The 24984-nt window shown below is 30.1% G+C and overlaps 1 protein-coding gene and 1 long non-coding RNA gene across 2 annotated transcripts; one reads left to right on the top strand and one right to left on the bottom strand.

The window, feature by feature from the left end:
• The first annotated feature begins 1547 nt into the window (after positions 1–1547).
• LOC138188985 (uncharacterized) lies at positions 1548–2907 on the top strand. The gene is made up of 3 exons (XR_011175785.1): positions 1548–1658; positions 2617–2714; positions 2867–2907. It is a non-coding gene; the product is annotated as an uncharacterized LOC138188985 (long non-coding RNA).
• Positions 2908–10534: 7627 nt separating this feature from the next.
• Positions 10535–23892, bottom strand: LOC138188974 (uncharacterized). The gene is made up of 7 exons (XM_069131115.1): positions 23519–23892; positions 21127–21361; positions 15407–15548; positions 14518–14829; positions 13122–13272; positions 12302–12576; positions 10535–11656 (listed from the first exon to the last, which is right to left on the bottom strand). The coding sequence occupies exons 2-7, from the start codon at positions 21333–21335 to the stop codon at positions 11444–11446; spliced, it is 1302 nt and encodes a 433-aa protein (XP_068987216.1). The 5' UTR covers positions 21336–21361; positions 23519–23892; the 3' UTR covers positions 10535–11443.
• Between the last annotated feature and the right edge of the window lie 1092 nt (positions 23893–24984).

Below are 24984 nucleotides of genomic sequence, written 5' to 3'. Positions count from 1 at the left end.
AAAAATTATTTCAGCTGTATTTTAAATCAGCTAAATTCTATTTTTGATCTCCATTTTTTATTTTTATTTATTTTTTATTTCTATTATTTTTATTTATTGCTATGAAATTATCATATGAAACTATTTGTGAAAATTATATACAATAAAGATAATAGTATACACGATGAAATACAAAATTTTGTTTAAAATTTATCATCATGTCATGTTATATTGTATGAATATGTATCGAAAAGATAACATTTTTTTTTTTTATTTGGAAGAATTTTATGTTGCAATCAATTCTCGTTGAGAATTGTAAGTAAATTATTCTGGCGTGTACTATAACTTGAAATATAAGTGTTTATCGTATGTTTGATTCTAGTTGAATCTAATGCTTAAATCTAGAAAAGATAACATGTATGTAGATTAATTATTTTTCAAAACGTACAATATGAATATCGGTGCAAAATTTTTCATGATTATCTATGAATTAATATATTTTGAAATCTATCGGAATTAATTAAATATTTCTGCTCCTTTCGTATTTCTGTAGATGTATTAAGAGGATGTCCTGAATTAGAATGTTCTAAAACAGCGTCTTTTTGTGATTTCTTTTAGAAGGAAAAGAAAGAAATGAAGTTATTGAATTTTGAGGTATGGTTTTATATATATTTAACGAATACAAAAAAATTTTTTTTAAAGTAAAAAAAATTATAACAGATTTCTAAGCCTATTTCATGGGCTGCAGTTTTCAATCGGTGGACTAAAAAAAAAGGCAGAAAATAGTGTGAAATTAAAAATTTTGGCGGGTTTAAGGAAAAAATGTGTTTTTTTTTAAAAGAAAAAATAACCTTCAAGGTGCTATAACAAGTATTTAAATAAACTTTTTGACGAACTTTTTTAGTTCATCGAGAAGAAAAATATATAACAATTTAATACTTTTTTGGTTTTTCGTTTCAGTCAAGAATTACGAGGTGAATCTTTCCCGCCGGTTGAAAACTGCAGCCCATGAAATAGGCTTAGAAATTTGTAATAATTTTTTTTTATTTAAAGAAAATTTTTTTTGTGGTCGTTAAATATATATAAAAGCATACCTCAAAATTCAATAACTTTATTTCCTTCTTTCCCTTCTAAAAAAAATCACAAAAAGGCGCAGCTTTAGAACATTCTAATTCAGGACAACCCATTAAATAAACCTGTTTTGCTTTTCATTCTAATAGAATTTAGAAAACGAAACATATTTCTTGAATGAATGACGTATTATTAGGTTGGCAACTAAATGATTGCGGATTTTGTCCATACCACCTAATGATAAAATCCGCAATCACTTAGTTGCCAACCCAATAGGTGTAAACAAGTAACTACAATAAAACTTAATTACGTAAATAATAAATCAGCACGAAAAATCGTCAATATGTGTTAATACAGCAAAATGCTGATAAAATGCAAGCATTCTGTTTTTAATCTGTTATTCATTCTTTCACGTCGTCGCCGTATAAATCTTATGTAAACAGTACCAAATGTAAAAAGGTAAACAGGATATTTCAGACTATATAAAACCAGCCACGGACTAAATGTTTAATACATTCAGACACACCACCCAACGAATAACATACATATAATCAAAATGTATCGCTTCCTTCTGGCTCTGTTCGTCATCATGGCAACCTATTTTGTTTGTAAGTATCTACTTTGAATAATTATTGAACTTGTTTGCATGTGCATATATAAGGCGTTTCGTTGTGTGTATTTTTCTTTTCTTTTTTTTTTTTTTTTTGTTTTTATTTGGAAGAATTTTACAATCGATTCTCATTGAGAATTATAAGTAAATTATTCTGTGTATTTTGAAAAAAAAGTTCTGCAATACCTATATTCAGTGAAGAAAGTATCTTAAATAGCGTTGTATAGTTTTATTAAAGAATATACTGGATAGATAATATTTGTTATTTTATTTAGAATTGTAATATTTATTATTGGTGTAAACAAACAAAATTTACATTTCTTGTTGCCAAATAATCTAAATAGAACTGTAGGATAGGAGAAACAAAATTACATAGATAAAGTTAGGCACACGTAAATTTATTATCGAATTCGTTCTAAATGAATCATCAATCAGAATTGCATTCCTTTTATAATCTTTATCATTCTTTTTTTAATTTAAGATATTGTTCCATTTAAATAAAATTCGCAGTTTTAGAACTTTATTTGTAACGTATGCTTTGTCAACTCATAACTGTCTTTAAAATACTTTTCGAATCTTGTTTATATTTTACATAACTTTTAAATATCGTATAAATATTTAAGTGAACAAAGATAAGCGTGTAGCAGACTGTGGAAAATTTCTTGTAGGAGTAGTGTTCAGCATCGAGTCTGAGTGATTTATGAGAGAATATTAATTTTAAATTAAAAATATTAATTTCTAGTATTATAAATTTGAAAAGATTTATTTATTTAACAAGTTTAAAAATTTCTATTATCATTTAACAAATGAATAGTGTTCAACATTGAGTCCGAGTCATTTATGAGAGAATATTAATTTTAAATTAAAAATATTAATTTCTAGTATTATAAATTTGAAAAGATTTATTTATTTAACAAGCTTAAAAATTTCTAATATCATTTGACAAATGAAAACAGTGACCCAGGCGAGCTGCCCAGTTAACGAAGTGTGGAATGACTGCGGTACTGCCTGCCCGCTAACTTGCGAGGATCCTAATCCCAGAATTTGCTCATTGGTTGGTATTTAAAGTCTATGGAAAATGTGTTAAACATATTATAGTCTCGTATAACATAAAATAATACTACAGTACTATATACCAATAGTTATTTAATCATAAGTTACTCGTATCGAATACAACAATAGATTAAATATTATTTTATATTTTAGCAATGCGTTCCAGGCTGTGAGTGTGTAGATGGATATGTTAGAAACGAGTGGCAAAAATGTGTCGAACTAGATGATTGTTAATGAGACAAAAAAGATTAATTTCTCTGGAGACGATGTAAAAGAAGGACTATTACTCTGACTATTATTGAATTATTTTCACAAAAATTCCTTTTCATTGAATAGAAGTCTATCTAATATTCTATTTTATATATGCAGAAATCAAATAAAAGAGATTAATTTATATGCAAATTGGTTTTACCTTCTTTTCTATAGTAAAATTTCGGTTTAAAATAATATAGTATAGATACTGTAAGAAGCTACAACTATTTTCAAAAGATTTGTAATAATAATTAAATTATTTACGAGAAACTACAAGGCAACTTTTGTTAGAAAAAACCTCCGGCTTTTCAACTTTGTAGTAGTTTGTACACCTCTTACAGTTCTCTACAACTTCAATAAAAATATCATTGAGAATTTTCAGTAATTTTTTTTGGCGTGGCGCAGTGATATGGCTAATTATTTATAATAAGTTAATACTTATTATAGATAAGTATAGTTTATAAGTAAGTGTTATAGTTTCACGATCCTGTCATCATCTTCGGTGTTCGTAATCGATACGTGTGTAGCGGCACTCGACAGCAAACTTCCCAACGATTTCTGTCCTGTGCCTTTCTACACAAAGACCCTAGCTTTCGGACAAGATGATTGCCAGATGTCGAAACATTTTCATAGCATATTTTTAACCAGCCTAAGCACCCGCTATAGATCTTAGGATTTCTCTAACTAAGGTTCTTCAAACGAACAAATAGTCTTTATCTTAGCATTCCCTAAATTTATTACCAACTACGGAAAGATACGGGAAATCTGGATTTTCTTACGTATGATGCTTTTCGCTAGTAACTTTCTCTCGAGGGCGGTTAGCATCCTTCCTCAACCTAGAGATTAACCAATTAACAGAGACGTCCATTTCCCTCACTTTCCTAACGAAGGTTTTCCTCGACGAATCTAATGATCTCGTATCCTTAAACACACCCCATCATAATTTTCCTCCGTAGCATCATCGTGACGGAAAGTCAGTTGGTAGTTGATAGTTGACCAGAGTTCCTCGACGCATCTTGGACAATCATCATCCGAACTTGTACGGCACACTTTGCTCAATCGCTATCATAACGCATCGTCTAGAAGCAACTCGTAACCGCGAACCGCTAAGTGCAATCGCGAGCTACGTAAAGTGTACATCGAGTGTTGTTAATAAATATACTGTTAATTATACTCTAGTACTTGTTCAGTACCTATCACGACCTATCCACTTCATGTGTTACTGTAAATGTCGAATCTTGGGTTTCTTGAATTATATTTAAATCAAAACGGTGGTTGCTGCTACCAGAAATAGCCCTTAAATTATTTCAATTAGTTGGATTCTTGTTCGTTAATTTTTGAAACAAGGCAAACGACCGAATGGAATGGTTTCAAAAACTTGTTGCATCCTTCTAAAGCGCGGCACTATTTTGAATTTCCAAACTGTTGTATCCTTGATGTTCTAATTTATTAATATAACAGTGTGGGTAGCGTTAACTAGCGTATCAATTCCACTGGTAAATAAACTTTCACGTTCAAGTTTCCACGTTCAAGACTCAAGTTTTCCTGGAACAAATAAATTATTTCAATATCCTCTTGATCGTTGACAATAATAGTGAATGAATAATTTTATTCGAGTAGCACATATGGTAAAAGTCTGAAATTATTGAAAAAGAGAATGTTACAATTTTTAGCACTCTTGGAATGTCGTATTAAGTTAGTATAGTTGTTGAAAGACTAACTATATGAGTTGTTGACGATTAATAAATGCTGACTCTAAGTGGCTACGCTTATTTATACCACAAACTATCATGCGATAATTGTCATGTGACCGTTTATTCCACGAATACGCCGAGTTTCGACACATAATTATTTTTGCGGACGCTGCAATCTTCATTTTTGCTGGTGTCCTTCCAAAAGTGTTAGGATTTCTTCTCTCCGCTGATGTGGTTTTCGTGGATATGTTTTTTCAAGTCCTTGCTATTGCATTCCTCTTGCAGTTTTAATTTCTGCTAATGATAAGTCGTACTTTCTTTGAGCCAAGGTTAATGGTCCTTTAAAAGATTTTGAACCCCACTCTCTATACAGTAGTGAGTATGACCTGTGTAAGTGCCCTGTTCATATGCCTGTGTAGGTGTCTGTGTGGCGGCACGTGCCACGGAACCCTCCAACGGCTTCGCGATACAAAGCGCTACGCCGTCAAAGCGCAACACCGACGTGCCCAATGTGCCATCGATATCCTTACGCTTCTTCCGCCGAATTTTCGGAAGAGCATACACGCGCCAGCCGCCGCGGTACATCTAATGAACGCACGCTAGTGGGGATATCGATGGGTAACGAAGGGAAGAATCCGTTCGATCAATCACCTCATCTGTATAAGATTAATATCGTTGTATTCCAACAAAAATTAATGCCAGATCACCAATTTGGATTCAGAAACAAACACTCCACGATAGAGCAAATGCACAGGCTCGTCAACGGAGTTTTACTAGCAATAGAAAAGAAACAATACTGCCTTTACAATACAACCCTTTTCATGGATATTGAGAAAGCATTTGACAAAGTGAACCGTGGAAGCTTCTTACAAACGATAAAAAAAACTCTTCCCGGAACAAATCCACCACTTACTCAAATCATACCTAAGCAACAGAACCTTTGTAGTAAAAATACTTTGTTGTTTTTGGCTCGTTGAAGTTCTATAAGGAACATCGGTAGTGGTGTCGATGTGCTGCTCTTGACCAGTTTAATTATATTATTTCTTTTGTGTCCTTTTTCCATTAGGTCTGTCAATATATTTTGTGCCAAGTTGTGTGTGTAGTCCATTTATCACTATCTTAAATTTCTTTTCAGTCTTTGGTTGGTAAGTGTAATAATTTGAATTTTTTATTTCAAGTGCTTCAATAACTGTATGCATCTGAAGTTGCAGTTTGATTTGTTTATCTTTTAATTATTTCATTAAAAATCACTTGGGTCTTACAAGCTTGTTTAGTGTTTTCATTAGTGGGTCAATATTAGGAGTTTCTATGGAAAAAGGTGGAGGTTTAATCACTAAAGAATTAGCTTCTTCTATATCTTCATCATTTAGATTTTGCAATACGTGATATCTTTTATTGCTGGTTGCGAGCCTTCTAACCACTTGTAATTATACTTTGCATTTTTATTCTTAGGTCTCATTTTCGTACTTGCATCTTCCGGATCAGCAGTTGTTCTTCTTTTGTTTGGTTAATTAGTTTCCATTGCTCTCTGACGGTATTTTCCATTTCAATATCCTCACCCGAAATATCTGTAGAGCAGTTATACATAAGTTACGATTGTTTATTTGCCATTATTGGTGTAATATTACATACACCTTTTTTACAATAGAACTATACAGTCTTTTACACTAGCCAACGCATTTTTTAATTTCTACAAAGAAGCATTAAGGTGCTTGGATCGAAAAATAATTGATTTAAAAGATAGTGTAACTTTAAGCTTATTGTCCCTTTGACCTACAACGAGTGAGGCTCATGGTAAGAAATTTGGGCAAAAAATAATAAGCACGAGCCTAAATCGTGGTACTTCGTTCACGACAAACGTAAACAACACGTGTCAGACTCGTGGTTCAGTTGTTTTTCATATTTTCTTACTTTAGTCACGTGTAATTTTTTGTTACGTTCGCACATTTAGGTTATAATTCCTTAAAAGAAGTAAACAACACTTATACCTACCATGTCAGTAAATAGAAAATCTAAAATTGATGATAGTAGTGAGAAGTATGTTATTATTGCGGATAGTGATTCGGTAGATTCTTCTGATAATGTTAGTGATCGTAGCGATATTGTGTTTCCTATTGTGTTTCATTGTTTCGAAAAACATCACACAGTCGAAGATTACTAATTTTCTACGAGTTGTCTCAAAGCATTATTAATTTAAACTAAGTGTACATTCATAAATTGTTACTGATACATTGTCATTGATACATACACTTTCAAATAATAAATTATTTTTCACTGATGAATCGATCATAATTACTTGCCAGACATTTTAAAAGAATTAGTTGTGCCCAAACGTGTTTATTATTTCACAGTTCCTTTCGTTGCGCAGAAATACGTATGTCATAAGGCGCATACATTTTGCGCAAGTTCGAGCACACGACTAAACAGCTAAATGGCTCGACGCGTGACCGACCTTGTTTGTTGTGGTCCGAGTAATCGGGAGTTAGCAGGCAGAACAAAGGATTAAGGTATTAAAAGACAAGGAAAGGCAACACAGTGCTTTTATGTTTTCCTTGTTTTTCATACGATAAGTTTTACAAGATTAAAGTTAAAATATTTTTTAGATTAATAATTTTTCGGCTTTAAGTATCTTCATTTTTGTAGAATATTAAATATTGCATCGTATAGGTTATAAAAAAGTGTATACGTTACATTTAAAAAAGTTACATTGGCACTTAAATTTCTTTGAATGAGAATGTACAAAGAATGGAAATATCTCGTTAAGTTCCCCCATGAAGTTCAATAACCCCCATCTGAAACATTTTTCACATTTTTTATATTTACAGAGATAATCACGTGTGCTCATTTGAAATGGACATACAGAATATAAAAAAATATGCCTTTTCCGATTATCTTTGTTAGCGTGCGAAATGACAAACAAAAAGCGAGTTAAGGTGACATATGTATTATATATATTATAAATAATAGATAACCGCGCTTTCTATAGTTTCTATCTCATGTCGAATTTGACACAGCGGATTAAAATCCAAAGACCAGAAATCAACGCACTGTGACTGTAATAATAATTTGATCAGTCACTATACAGTGTTAAATATTATTCGTTTAGTGGCTGTGATTGTAATCTCAAAACGTGCCAAGTAAGTAATGTAAGTAAACAGAATGATACAGAAACATAGTCATTTCCTGCATTTTACGTTTACGCAGTAGCCTGTATGCGCAGATGTTATTGCACTTCGTCCCACTCTTTAAAATGAGATACAACAGAAAAATGGATTAATTATAAGTGACATCATCGATTATTGTAAGTACCTGGTGTTTTGTTACCTCTAGATTCTATTGAATATATGAATCAATATACGAGTATTAATTCTATTGACGATTCTATTGAAAATAAGAAGAAGTTTTAAAGAAATTAATTCGCTTGGTAATTATTACAAACATTATTTTAACAGGTGCAGAAGTTCCTTCGTAAATACTGTTTAGCTTGGTCTTCGTATGTTCCATTTTATGATCGAATACGTACTTGGTCCTCTCCAGCGCCATCATGATAAATCACAATGTGCTGTAATAGTTTATTCAGTCGTCCGTAATCTTGCAAAGCGTTGCCAAGATTTAGTGCAAAATCATTCGGTACACTGCAATATCTTGTTGAGTTGCTATTGCACCGTAGTCACGACATTGCCGATAAGAGCTGTGATTTGGCTGATCAGCGGCAACTAAACGCTTCGAATAATATTATTGCATATGATGCGGAAGACAAATTCCAGGTTACAAAAACTCATTGAGGTCAATACTCTACAGCGTACTACAGTTTCTTTCTTACTACTTAATAAGTAGTGGCACGATCATCATCGTCGTCGCAATGATATTCGAGAAATGCGTTTTAATCGTTTTCTTTGCGGAAAGAGTGAATATGTTCGTAAATCCTTTCCGTGTTCAATGTTCAAGTTTAGATGTCAGAAACAAAAGCATAATATGCAATTATTTTGAGTAATAATAATTTTTACGTGCGTAGAGAGAATTTAGTTCGTTTTATATTCACCGAGTATATATTAAATTTGCCAAATCGAAAACAAATGGTAGTTAAAAATAAGTTCTTCGTTGTACATTTGAAACAATGTACAATATACGAAACGCCTACAGGTGTAAAAAATTTAAGAGTGATTCTTAAAGCTGAAATAAGATGAAAATCAAGAGTAAAAAATCGCGTTTTCAGCTTTGTTTTTTAATTATTGACAAAGTTAACCGAAATATCCATGAGCAAATAGAGAAGATATACGCGTACACGAACGAAAGTAGATCAGCCTGAGCAGCGGGCTGAACAACGATCCACCAATTGAACGATATACGGCCAGTAGCTTGCCTCAACAGCTTGCTGCACAAGTTGTAGAGAAGAAGATTGTGGCATTTTCAGACGTAAACTATCCTGCGCAACGTTTCGTAAGAAAAATCGTAGATTAAACATTAAACCTGCCTACACATTAAAATCTGTAACAACATATCGAAAACCGTCTCATGGAATTTTCGAGTAGACAGAAGTAATGTTTTCTCTAATCGTTTGTCTCATAAATCAGATATAAACGATGCTTACACAAATTTCACACATGTATCGGAAACATTACTCAGGCTTAGAAAATAGTAGTTGTTTTATATTACTGTAAATATTCAATATAGCAGCTACTTTCTTGCAAACAAGGTACACAATACGCACGATACATACAACACACACCGTGCACACTACACACACTACACACCCAGATCACTCGCGTTGGAACTAGATAAAAAAGATTAAAAAACTAACAAGGAATACAAAAATAGAGGAAATGAGAAAGTTCAGAGAACTAAAAATGAAAAGGCTCAAAAAAGATATACTAGATATAAAAGAATGACTTAAACCTATATCAAATTAACAATTAACTCCAATTTTATGTTTATACAATTCTAATGTTTCTCTTTGACTGTCGAAATATTTCTGTCCTTCCAGAACTGTTTTGCCCCTTTATCAAACTATTAAAATCGCTAAAACATATTACGTAACAAGGTAATAGTGGAAAGTTCTCATTCAGAAAAAGAATTACATTGTTCTTTGCCAATGCTTTTGTTTTCTTTGTATAATTTTCTCGAAATTATCCAGAGAGAGTCACGATATCTGAGATCTATTCTTTCAACAACAAGTATGGCTATTAAGAAAACGAACAGGTAACGCAACAGATGTGTTTAAAAATGATTAGAAGCATTTTGCAAGCGTAGTATCATTTCAGCAACGAAAACGAAAACTTAAAAGAGCTTTTCAACGCGATAAATATAACTCTTAATTTGGCTGTATATTAATTTGCATTATTACACATTACTCCATAGAACCTTTATTAATCCTGCGAGCATAAATTTAAACCATTTTTCTGTAGTTTATTTTCGTTTCTTCATATTTTATTTCGTATGTATGTATATGAATATTGTAATATGCAGTGTTTAGTAATTTGTATGCAAATAGGTGTCGACCACATTTAGTAGCATCTCAGGAATACTTGATGCGCATGCGATTTTTCTGTGAATGCTCGCGGACGGGACGATTGTGGTGCGTGTATGAAATTTGTATAAATATTGTTCATATGTGCAATTATTTATTAATTATTTATGGAGGCAAACGATTAGACAAAAAAAATTAATCCTCTCTATTCGAAAATTCCATAAGACGGTTTTCGATATGCTTTTATGGATTTTAATAAATAGACAGGTATAGTGCTTAATTTACGATTTTTTTTTTACAAAACATGCTGCTTAGGCTGATCTACTTTCGTACGTGTAAGGAGATCTGCTCATGCACGAGCATATTTCGGCTAATTTTTAATTGTTAATAACTAAAAAACAAAGCCGAAAACTCAATTGTTTTATTCTTGATTTTTATCTTATTACATATATTTTTACACTTGTAGCCGGACAGTTATATAGAGAAGAGATAGAGATGCAGATAGATAAGAGACTTTCGTTTTATTTCGTTCGTTGTTCCCAAATTAATTTATTGTTTATATTTTGTTTTTTGTACTCATTTCCTGTTTGAAGCTATTTAAAGAATTAATACGAATCTTGATACCACCAATCAAAGTTCCTTGAATTTCTCCAAAGAATCAATAATGATTAAATCTAGTATTGTTATAATATCAAATTTCAAAAACTTAATTTTAGGTTTAAAAAAATAGTAATATATTACTCTGAAATGATTAAAGTCAGATAACATAATTATATAATGAATAAGGAGATTTAAGTCATAGTAGTAAATTAACCTGTTAGTCCACATACTAACATAGGTTTCTACTTTACAAAATTTCACAAAATTGCTCAATTTTTAATTGATACGAGTAACGGTATAATGCAATTGACGTGTTCCTTATGCACATATGCGTACAAGCTTCGCAGTTTCGCTCAAATATATAAACGATACTGAAATATATCAAACAGCATTACAGAACAAATAGTCGCTCTTAAGCTTTGTTTGCTGCGTTCGGTTTCGTAACTATGTCTGTTCATTCGAGTCTCGACACACGCTTTATTTCGTAAAGAAGTATGCGAAACGTTATCATCCTTCAACTTGTTTTATCTAGACTGTAGACATAGTGCGCTGGTATTTCAGTGCTAAACAAACAAAGACGCTAAAGTGATCTTGAGCTTAATAGAACAAAAAACACAAGAAATATCATTGAACGCCAAGTAATGGCGAACTTTCAACGATTTCTATGCAAAACATTCATTAATTAGAACATCTCTGCTTGATTTCCGCGTTTAAGGCTTAACAAGGTTTACAATAACACACTACAAAATTTTCATCGTCAATTATGCGATATTGGTAGTTCTTGTAAGTGGTGAAATCCAATTCACGCATTTGGTTCGAGTGATCGTAAATTTTTCGGATTACTGGTGGGAAACTTGCAATATTCGCAGCCGCAGCTATTTCGTCGTAATACGCCCATTGCCGTTCCTTTAGTTTGGTGATATGTCTTAGCTGTAAAAATATTAATTTCTTTTATTTCTTCGTTGTGTTTTGGATATTAAAACAATATTATGTTATAGTAAGTTGCGATATCGTTGTAATTATAGGTATTCTTTAAGTTAATCTTATTGTGAAAATAGTATAAAATCAAACAAAAATCTTACATCTTATTGCAGGACTATTTACTAATTCGAAAATTATTAATTATGGTTCCTAAAATTGACATGTACCATTTAAGACAAAATTTGATTACGACATATCGTTTTGAATGGTCGTGGATTAGTTATTATTAATTATTATTTATCAGAATTGTAAAATAAAACATAATACCTTCCTTGAGGTTTGTAAATAATGATAATTATACAATAATACAAATTGTAAATAACAGATAATCAATGATTTAATATAATTTAATATAAGTATGACAGCGGTTTTCTTCATGATATCCGTAGAAAATGAAAATCTGTTACTTTGAATCTGTTGATGATTAAAAAATATCTCTTCGACCTCGAGTCGATATCTAATTTTTTCAATATCTTATGACTTAAGAAATTAAAAATACAAATGAAAAATTGCTGCAGTGATTTTCAATCCTTATCACAAAAAAAAAAAGTATAATGGTATTGTGTATATTAGGCAAATTAATAAAATGTATACCGGAATTCCGAGGTCGAGAAGAGCTTTCTTTTCCATCTGATATTCTTCACGCATTTGTTCAGTAGAAGGTAACTTAATGCGATTTTCGAGAATGCTTAAAATATACTGAGCTTGCAGGTGAAACATAGGAAATGGAATTACTATTCCAGGCAGTCCCATTACGAATAAATTCGGATAATCCATATGTATTAGGTGTTTGTAAATCGGCTCGACGTGGTTGTTGTCCGTACGCATCTCAACTTTAGTCGACATAAAGGGATACGTAAATTTATAGCCTGAAAACATAAGATTTCGTTGAAAGGGGGTATCAATTAATGGTCAGTTGAGAAAGTCAGGGTCCTACCGAGGGACTAAACAAATATATAAGGTTGGAGTAATTTATTTTATTAAATTTGATAAAATAATTAAATTAAATTAAATTATTAAGAGAAAGATACCAACTCGAATGGAAGAGTGGGAATTAATATTAGAATATATTGCTAAATCTGATGATTTATGATAAAAATAAAATATGATATATAGATTGAAGTATTGTAAAACCCTCCTTAATTGAAATTTACTATTTTGAAACTGAAGGCAACTGAAGTTTTATCACTTTTTTCTGCTATCTCTGTTTCAAATATTTAATCATTATTTCGTAACAATCTGTATAATCTAATTTTACTTAGAAAATAGAAAGACACGAAGAATTTCAAATATTTCAATATATCTTAAAAAATGAAAATTCGACAGGGCCCTGACAAACTTCCACTTACTTATGTATAATTAATTTGGGATACCTCGATCACTTATATGTACGAAGGAGATCAAGTCATTTTACCGGTGCAATATATGAAGTTGTCTACTTCAGCCGTGGAACCATCGTGGAAGATGAATATGTTTCCTTGAATCGATTGAATTCCAGGCCTCTGTTCTACGTTTTTCGATATTCTCGAATCAACTGGTTCTGGTAGATTGTGGCTTAAATATACCTGGATTGGTAAAAATATAGGTAATATTCTCAACAATGTAATTATAGAGAAAACGCACGCAGAAAAAGCTTATTTTAAGTAGACTTGAATTTTCAATCTTTCGAATATTGTCTTTTTGAAATAAGATAAAAGCTTGCTGTAGTAACGTTTATATTTGCGTATTATTGTATTTCACTTATATAAAAAAAAGATCTCGCATGTAACATAATATAGGAACTCTATCTAAATCACTTACACCATGAAAATGATCTTTTCATTATTAGAATGAATTGAATATCATTTTGTTACACTGTATACTAAGTATAATATAATAATAATATATGTAATATATATAATATATAACGAGCTAAATTTGAAACTATTTCTTACAATATTTTACTTAGATATATATACAATTAATAAAAAATCACTTTTGATTAATTAATCTCAAAGCAATTAACATTGTATTTGAGAACAAACAAATTGCATATTACAACACGACTCTTCAATCAATTAGCAGATACTGATAATGAGGAATAATTTTTTGCGAACGGCGATGCCTTATATCATGGTCGTAAATAACTTATTCGTGTATACAGAGAAATCTTAAAAAACACAGAATCACGTAAGTTTCAGCATTGATACAATTGGGAGATTCGTAACAAAAACAACGCAGATCAAATTTTTCAATTTTTAAAATAATAACGCATTAATTAAAAAATGATTTATATCACGAGCAATGAAAATTCATCGAGTTTACAAAAACAAGCTTTAGTTAGTGTAGGACTGTTTTTGTATTTCTGTTAGCAAGACATTTATTTTAAAATACCACAACCATTGCTTTCTTAAACCATAATTTACGTGATTCGAACTAATAACACCAACAAGAAAAAGCAATATTCCCGTTTATAAAGAATATTAGCCTGATTTAGTCACGAGATTCACATCCACGTGATTTAATTGGATACAGCCAAGACAATTATAATATAATGAATATTAATTACAAAATTATAAAGTATTATTATAAAATAATTAAATGTATATAACAAAAATAAAACTGGTTCTCTTTTGAAGAGAAGTAAATCATCAGGAATAGTTTTTAATATATACATGGAAACTTTTCAATTTAGCTCTTGTATATTACTTCAGGCGTTTAAAGCTAGAAACAAAACTGGAATGAATAAACTATTGTACGTCAATTGGCAGAAAAGATATGTGCATAGCTACGGCAAAGTAACATGAAAAGTTTAATGAAATTCCGCGTACCTTTTCGGCATATTGCGAGACTTCTATGGCGATATCAATACCAGACCAAGAGGCACCAAGGATGCAAACTCTTTTCCTAGTGTACACTTCCGGTACCCTGTACTGATGGCTATGTATAGATTCGCCGGGGAAACTTTCAATACCTGGAATGTGTGGAATATGTCCTACAGTATAGTGACCATTGCACAAGACCACGGCGTCGAACGTTTTAGTTGTTTCTATTTTGCTTTCCAAATCCTCGTACGTGACCATCCAGATTGTTTGACCGTTTCTCAAAGTTTCTGGTTCCACGTGCTTTACCAGTGTATTTAACTGAAATATAATTTATAATATAATTAATTTTTTGTGAAAATACCAAATATATGAAACTTAAAATGAAATATTTTTATGTTGGGGAAGTCTATAACGTTTCTGTTAATCAATATTTAAAGCTTCCATTATATTATTTGTTATAAACTTGTTGAAATTATAAATTGTTGTTGAAAAACTCCTTTTCTATTGTTTACATTGTTAAATTAGGAACAGTGTCAAAATTTAGCATTTCATCAATTGACAGAGATACCAATTATATATTTTTATATGATAATTATATATAATTATATTATATATACATAGTTGAATTGGAATCTCTGCCAAATGACGAAATGCTAAATTTGGACACTGTTCCTAATTTAACAATGTAAACAATAGAAAAGGAGTTTTTCAACAACAATTTATAACAAATAATTTGCTGTGCAAATATTTATATCGCAAATTATTTATTTTATGGTACGCTAAACTTACGAATTACTTAATACTTTAAAATATACTTTTAAAAATAAGAGAAGATACATATATGCGTGATACTAAAATGAAATTTTGTCATTTAAGGATTGATCTGCCTCGTTACCTTTATATGCGGATATAAATTAAAATGTTTTACATAATCCGAAAGGTATTCTCGAATTACGCTATGATGAACAAATGATGGCCCTTCGTCATGTGTCATTGGAAAATCAGGTATTTGCATTATTTCCCGAGGAAGATTTGTTCTGTAACATATTATGATAGTTTATGAAAGAAATTATTTAACCTTAAAATAAATAAATAAACATTTTTACAAGTAATTAATTACTTAACATTAAAAATTTATAATTACTTAACAATTATTTTTAAATATTTACTTTTATTTTTCATTATTACATTCTCGATACTGAGTCGATTGTGAAATGATTGTAAAATAATATGCAACAATTAATTCAGAAATTCCCCAATTTCTAATTTCTCTAGTTCTTAATCGATGAGACGTAATTTTCCTTTTTTCTGTACTTTAAATTGTAATTAAATTGTAATTAAAAATACGTAAAATTTACAAACATGTTACAAAAAGAAAAAAGACGTTACAATGTTAAATGTCAAAGCTGATCGTCTGGGCTTATGTAAAGAACCAGAAAAGAGATCTATTCAGTCAGGAATACCATTTACATAATTGCATTTTCTTCTAACTAGGTCGCTAAATGTAAGATCATTCACGCAGAAATCAACACCGAAGACCGGAGTATCGCGTAAAGGATGTGAACAAGCATTGAAGTTAATAATAAGCTGAAGTAGCAGAAGACTGTCAATGAGATCATTGATAACTTTGCATAAAAAAATAATATCAGCAATCTTCCTGCAGTATCAGCATATTCATTTTGTGGAGTACTGACACGTAGTTGTGATAACGATTGTGTATTGAACAATCACAGTGCAGAACTATCACAACTACGTGTCAGTACTGCATTTTACTGTATTTAGAAATAATCATTGACGCCTGATGTAAATTTATCGCAGTAGGAATTTATACTGTCTTTATAATAAGCTGAATGTATATATTTGCTTTAACGAGGAACTTGACCGTATGACACCGATATATTTTAAGTAAGATACGACCAAACAATTATACAGAATTTTTAAAGCGTAGGGATTTCTGAAATCCCTAGAAAATCAGAAGATAAGTACAAATTCATTCGTTTGCCTTGTCGATAATGTTAGTGATATGCTTGGTAAAACAGTCGCTCATTATAGAGGAAGCCTAGGTGGCGCTCTTTATTTACCAGAAGATAGGTAAGAACCGTCAAGAATGTAAGAATAACAGAATTCTTCTCTTATTTAAGAAACATTCTCATCATTTGGTACTTGGGTATGTTTAGGTATAATTTGGATCTTTATTCCATACAGGATTTAGGATCTATATTCCATACAAATCGACGAAGAATGTTTCTTATTATAATAAAACAAAAATCATGAAAACTGTATACGTGTAATTACATATGACCCATATATGTACGCGTACTATCGTATGTTATCAAATTTTATATGCGCAATACACATCTTGCGTAACCTTTAACAATCGTCAAAATGTACAAATATCAATCATTACGAATGTATATGTGAGTCATAACTTTAGTAAGAAGGAACTTTGCTATGGAAATTAAAATCGCCGCATTCTACGAGAGAATATCTCTAATATATAAACAGTAATGGTACGTAGATCAAGTTGTACAAAAGAATTTATTGAAACTAGAGTAATCATAATTTTAAAAAGTAATTTCATTTTAGGTAAAAATGAATCGTTTGAACTAAAAATAAAAATGCAGAATACAGACATAAAAATAGTAAGATGTAATTGTTCATAAACAAATTTTTCTTTGACATATTCATTGCGCCAACGCTATGTCATCCGAGCTAGCAGGTAATTTTACGATATGCATATGATATCGATACAAATATAATCGATACAATACGTAAATTACAAATCACGAAATTTTGAAGGACGTTTTTGTGATAATTTATAAATAAGACATACACAGTTTTACAATACAGAACTAAAATTTACGCGAAGATTATTTGTTAATATTTGCAAACAAGAATTTCATCGAAACTCTAAAGGAGAAAATCATGAAATTCTGCACTAAGACAAAAATTTGAAACATTTGCTTTCGAATATCATGCGTTATAGCTATTTACTTATTTTATATTAATTAATTGAAATAAATAGAAAAACATTTCCTTTTCCTATTCTTATCTCATCAGTAAAATAGTACAGTACATAATACGTTATGACATATGTTTTTAATTGGTATTAACACGTTACATTGATTACAGCATAAATGATAAGAAAAATTCGATTGACAGTGATTGGCAGTGACTTGTTCTTTTTAATGCAGAGTTTGTTTGAAAGTATTGTATAAAATACAGAAATCAATTAATCAACCAAGTTATTTATTATTCGCTATAGTTATTAGTTGAAATATTAAGTAAAATAAATACTTTATACGATTGAAATCGTAGAATAGCTGTAAAATATTCTTCCAACGAATTGTATGCATAATCGTGAAGTAATTATTCTAGTAACTGTTCGTTAACTCTAAACTTGAAGATGACTTTTCGATTCATTAAGTCTGAATCATGACGCGACTTCTTTTTATAGTTACGTTTAGATTAAGTATTACTCTAAACGGAATGAACTGAAAGGAACGACTAGTCGCGATAATAGCAAAATCAATGAAGTAATATAACCATCGGTAGAAAACTACTTTATTGGGTTATGAACTTCCTCGATTGTAATTCTAACCTCCAATGTTATCTTCAGAAATGTATCCTCGAGGTTTCCTATGTATTTCACAACATTCATGTTTTGTTTGTTATACAAATACTTATTATTATACTACTATTCTAAAATTGACTATTTATTGCATTAACATAGACGCTAATTTACTTAATTTAATTTTCAATCATTTCCAGTTTGTCATTTTCTATATGCCAAGGGTTCTTAATTTTTTCATAAATACAGGCTACCAAAATCAAAATTGCAATATTTCAGTACCAAGCAGAAAAACATATTTTGTATGTAGGAACTTGAAACTATGCGCTTAATATTTTACTGCTTTATTACTATCACATGTTTTTATTTCACTTCTAACAATTTCCGGAACAGCTTACCAAAGCGATTGTCTCATTACTATGTCAAGAAGTGTATCGCGTGTGAGCAAAGTTTATCGCAACCAGCTAGACTGTCTAGAACCATTTTACTGTATAAATGGCGTAAAAACAAATACGATCGATGATCCTGTGTTTGCATCGCTGATTTGGTTTGCACTCGAATTTAATTCCGAAATTATTGTATTTTGCCATTTGAACTATTCCACCGTGACAAATTAATCCATTCAAATGGAATGTTATCAGTCTAGTATCGTATAATATAGTAGCATAATATAGTATATTGTCGCATAGTATAGTACAAATAAAAAGATCAATATAAATATCATTTTGGAAATCGTTTCGTGTAAAAGCAATTATTCCAATTTCTATCAGTAAATTCTAAGTATTTCTTATTCTTATCTTAGATAAGATATTTTTCAATACTAATTATGCAAGCAATGTATAATAATTTTTGTGATTTGTTACTATTAGATTAAAAAATATAACGATTATTCGATAATTTGTTTTATTATAACCGCACTAGTCACTTCTTTATTTTTGTTTCTCTCCTTTCTTTTGTATTTTATGCATTATTAATTACATCTTGTTTTATGTTGACGTATTATGTTTGACAAACTTTTTTTAACATCTTAATATTTTACAAGATTTTAAGGCTTTGTTATTAAATTTTCTTATGTAATTATATGCTCAAGCTTATATGTACTTTAGAACAACAGTATTCATTTCTTAGAAATTAAGCTTTAAGGATTAGAAAAATTAAGCAAGAAAGTTCTACAACGTAATATCTAAAGATTATAATTCCTAATTATTACTCATTTTGATTGTTTATATTTTTCTAAGACCATGACGTACATTAAGTATTTCATATGTTATTACTACTTAATTATTTAAAATATCAAAACAGATAAAGCACAATTGTTCAAACTGACATTATTACAGATTTAAGATATTATATAACCACATTTTTCATTGCAATCATATTTGTAATAATTAATTGAAATCTTTCTGTTATTGCACACTTCAACTATATAAAATTAATTGAAACAATAAAAAAAAATTGGAACTCAAATACTATAAAATATAACAATATAATAAAAAATACTATAAAAATAGCATCGTTTTATTTTCCAATCTGTGTAGTTTAATTTTGTAATCTATGCACAATTCTTATACATACCTAAAGGTTATCGCCCATAGACAACTTTATTTTCTTTTCATTTATTTTTCACTTCGTAAACCATTTTCTGCACTTTTCTTTTTTATTTACTTGTTACTTTACTTTTTACATTTTACTTTACTTTCTACCTTTTATTTACTTTTTGTTTCTCAGACATTTTATCTTCTTTCATCTTTTAAAAAAACTTCTCCAAAATATACGAAAACGCCTTCGGTATAATTTTACACTACAGCGAAATTGTACGTGATCTTATTCAGGAAAACGGTGCCGTTAAAAGATTTCATTTGGTAAGTTGTTCGCCAAACGATGTAAACGGAAACATCTTTGTGTTCTACCAAAGAAATTTTCATATTATCCATTAAGCTATGAGTTTTAACGCGAATATAGTTTAATTATTGCAAGTTCAATGGCATTAAACCTATCCAATGTAAAAATGTAACAATACCTTCAAGTTATGGTAATGTCTGCGAAGTAAAAACGTATCACAAGCGTATCAATTTTTCGTTAACCAACATCGTAATTTTTCCCTATCGTTTCTCCTCAATTAATAACGCAAATATATTTCTTCGACTCATATCAGAACGTATCAATTACGGCTATATAGTATATATATCTAAATCATTAACTATCTAATAAATGTAATCTCGTAAACGCCGTCTTTCAATGTAGACATATCACTGCTTCGTTCTTCATAGTAACAGAACTCAGAAAACGTGAATTTTAGTGGAGAGGCGATTCAAAATTTATAAAGAAATTTTAACAATATTATAAGTTTGACTTGACGCAAAATATGCTATTATTCTCGAAAGCAGTACTTTCTTCCACTTATGGTAAAACTAAGCCCAGACTGATAGCGGCATAAATAACAATCTTACCCTCTGAATCAAAACTGATGGAATTATAAATATTTACATGATGAGAGTGCAAACATAATGTAGACATTCAATAAAAGTAAATTTGAAATTTTTTTAGTTGTGCCACTATCATATGTTACTGTATGTGCGGGGTATGTAAACTCGACGTAACCTGGCCAATGTCAGCATTACACACTACACACTGCTGCCTGGCAAAGTCCAAAGAAATTGTTGAATAGTGAACATATGGTAGACTACCCACATTGCCCACCACTCAGTGGACTGTGTCAGGAATTATTATTTCTTTGCGAATTTTATAAATGTATATTATAACTTTGTATATGTAATATAATATAATAATAACTTTCAATACATATGTATATTATGAATTTATATATAGATTAGAAATTGACATTAAAACTTAAAAATTTTCATTTTTATTTAAAAATATATTATAAATTTAAGTAGTCACCTGGAAAATTTAATTTTGAAATTAACATAAATTGAAAGATTATAATTATGTGAAGACATTGAATGGCAAACTATGCTGAGATTTACTCGGTAGATTTGGTCTGTCAAGGGTGACTAGAATGTCAAATGAAATGTTACACTAACCTTAGATTCTTATACATACTACTATGAACCAGTAGTCCATGCTTGTCGACATCGATTTCGTCAGTGTAAATCCATGTACCACCAACTTGATCGGTTTGCTCGAATAACGTAAGACTGTAAGTGTCCAATTTGGCGGCTGTATGACGAGCTACCACCAGTCCAGCTACTCCACCACCAATTATAGCGATTCTGGTTTTGCTACTCGGCATGTTTTCAACAGGAAATTCCTTGAAATCTATCGAAATGAAATACAAGGAAACGCTGGATAACTTTCAGTTTTAGTTTGTAATCAGTGTTGTACAAATACAGGCCATAATGATCAAAACAGCTATTTTATAACTTTTTATGAAAAGTTCGCAGATTTACAACGATGCATCTTTCGATATTTGAATGGATTTATAGAATTTATGGAAAAGTTTACTTTTTCTTTGCATTATATAATATACGCATAGCTCCTATTTTGATTTCGTTGGTATATTAGGTTAAGTTGGTATATTACCACTTAATGACAAAATCCGCAATCACTTAGTTGCCAGCCCAATAGATTGATACTTTAGCCGCCGGTAGCTTTAGTAGCAATGGACACTATTGTGTTAACGTAACGTTTCATTTAGTATCCTTTTTCAGTAACTTTACATTATTAAATACTGTGTCTTAATATTTATCATGGTAAAGACTTCCAAAAATTTATATAATATCTTTTTTTAAATCTCTTTCTTTATCTCTTCTGATTTTCGTAATAGAACGAAAAAATAAATAAAAAGATATTTTCTATAAAATATCTATTATTCTAGTACATTTTTGTAAAACAATATGTAAGTTACTTTATTTACACTTCTCAATAACATTACAACGCAATTGTACACATTCTTTCATGGCTTTATCATTAAAAGGTAATTAAAATATAGAATTAATTATATTAATTAATTATAGAAAAGGAAGAAAAAAGGAATAGAAAGGGAAAAATTAATCCATTTGTGTTTACAAATCACTTGTTGATTTGAATGGCAACAGAAATGTAAAACTAATTTCGTTCTGATTGCATAAACGTACATCTTTTCTATCGCAGCAACGAGATTAAAGATGCAATATGTGTATAGTATGCGTGTGGCAAAATTGTAATAATTAGAAACATTATTAATTTTAAGTTATTAAAAATGTATTATTATGTTTAAGAAAGCAAATGCTTAACAAGCAAAGAACGCTTCTATTGATCTTTTTTATTAAATTTTTATTAATATTTTTATTAAATAGTTTTAGAAATATTATAGATATTTTTTATATTAAAAAATATCATAAATAAGGAGGGAACACAGGAATTTGATAAAAAATTATACAGCTTTAATATGTATTTTTAAATTACTTTATATAATATTTTATATATATATTCTTTTTTCTTTATTACAAATTTAAATTTTATCGAAAACGTTATTACGTTGCCAATTATATATATACAGGGTGGTTGGTAACTGGTGGTACAAGCGGAAAGGGGGTGATTCTACGCGAAAAAAGAAGCCGAAAATATAGAATAAAAATTTTTCGTTCGAGGCTTTATTTTCGAGAAAATCGACTTTGAATTTTCGCTCGGTACGCGTGCGGTACGTTATAACGGATCTCACTGTAGATCGTTGTCTCGATGGAAAAATTAAAAAAAAAAAAATTTTTATTCCATATTTTCGACTTCTTTTTTCGCGTAGAATCATCCCCTTTCCGCTTGTACCACCAGTTACCAACCACCCTGTATATGTTTCATATTGGTTAAGTGTTTGTAGATATTGCAAAAATTTCTGATTCGTTTGACGAATTGTGTATAGTTTTGCATAGTTTAAAGTTTACCTAAGGTGTATATTCTTTTCGTTCTCTGTATGGATTTTAGCTGTGAAGATACGTACGATGTATAATTCTTTGATACGAAGTTGTGCATAAGGAGAGGTTAAGATGTCAACAGGAAGTTTTATAACTTTATAAAGAATCTAGTAAACTATTACGACTACTACTACTAATATGTTACATATGTACAAAGTACAGTGTGTTCAATTACTGTGACCGTTTGCCATGATTTTCTAACAAATTAAAAATTTTGACATTCCTAGGAAACTTAGAAAACTGACAGCATTGCACCAATCTTATATATGTATTTCAACATAAAACTTTTACGACATTAAAAAGATATTATTTCTTCAATCATTACAAAACATTACTAAAGAAAACAGTTCTAAAAAAAAATTTTAAGAAATGAATAATTATCTGTTAAACACATCTCCGACACATTAAACACATCAATGATGCAACCGCTACATAAAATTGACACGAACTTTGACATAACTCTTGGACATAAAATTGTAAAAGGAAGGATCTTGAAAAATATGAATTAAATAAAATGAATACGTACATTGCGTAGAATCGTGTGTGCACGTTGATCGATTTCTTGTAGTCCAACAGGTATCGTTCGATTGGCAAGGCAGAAACTCCGCTTGCAAACAAAGTAAACAAACTAACTATAACTTGTCGAATATTAAACTAAGTACATTATCTTAATACTTGTCGTGACTTTCTCTTTTCGTTCAAGAAAAACTCTTGATAAGGAGGAAATAATAGATCTGTGCAGCTTTGACGTCGTGATTATGCGTGCAATGCTAAATCTGTCGAAGGAAACAGAGACGGAAAAAAAGAAATAAATATGGAGACGTCACTGAATACGATGTACCAGAAGAAAACTAATGACGAAGCGACTCGCTCAGGAGCAGAATTAAGACTGTCCACCCGAAAGCAAGCCGCTAGATGCAACGGCGTCGATGCTCTATGGCCAGCTTCCCCTCCGATCATCGATGACTTACGTAAATGCGGGAAACGTTTCTTTCTAGAAATATACTTGTAACTTGTCGCGCGGCACAGCTCAACTAACATAAAGATAAATAAACAAAAAAGATATGATTATAAAATTAATCTCCAAAATTGTACAAAACTTGACAAGATTACAAGTAGCAATCTAAAAATTGCTTCTTTTAATTTCCATAGCAAACAAAGGGATAAAAGTGTTGAAAAAAAGATACAAACATTTATGTTTGAATTTTCATGTAAAAAGTAAGTCGAATAAAACTTGGGAAAAAAATAGTGCTTTGTCTTAAAATTGAAACATTATTGAACAAAATTTTTTCGTATAAAATATATTAAATAAAGAATATGACTTTGTAAGGGATATAAAAAAAATAAGCGAAATGGTATATATATATATATTTGTTTCAGTAATTTAATTATAGAATTTTTGGATGAATTATTTAAATAAATAATTTTAATAAACTAGCTAGTATACTCTTTTTGTTATAATTGATATGTATACACATATTTTGTTTTAGTAGTTAAACATATATTTTCAATTAATCGAGAAAAATTATTTTTTAAAACGGCAAAACATAAATTGAACTTTAATCGGTATAAGTATTAAATAATTAACTGTAATACATCATATTACACATATAGTTATCAAGAGTTATGTTTTTCTCCTTAAATATGGTATACAATTATTTTCTTTTAAATTTATAAATCAAATCTAATCTACGTGTATTACATAGATTATTAAGGAAATAATTCATTAGAATATCAACCGAGTGAAGTATAATGCTTTCCACTATAATGTCTTGGTGAATAGTCGCATAAATAACAGAAGTCCTACATCTTGTCAAATGTAATGGGAACTTCATTAGGAAGCTAATAAGAATATAATGTCAGTCGATATGATAACCTGAATTATCATTTAATATTCTTATCTATTTTGAATCGGTTTTAAATGTACATGACTTAAAACTTTTACGATGTGACCTAAAAACTAAATATCTATTCAAATACGTAAAACAAACA

This window comes from Bombus flavifrons, chromosome 18, assembly GCF_040668555.2.
Source record: "Bombus flavifrons isolate JBK064 chromosome 18, iyBomFlav1_principal, whole genome shotgun sequence".
NCBI lineage: Eukaryota > Metazoa > Arthropoda > Insecta > Hymenoptera > Apidae > Bombus > Bombus flavifrons.
Note: the sequence above shows the minus strand (reverse complement) of the source record. Positions and strands in the feature narration are given on the sequence as shown.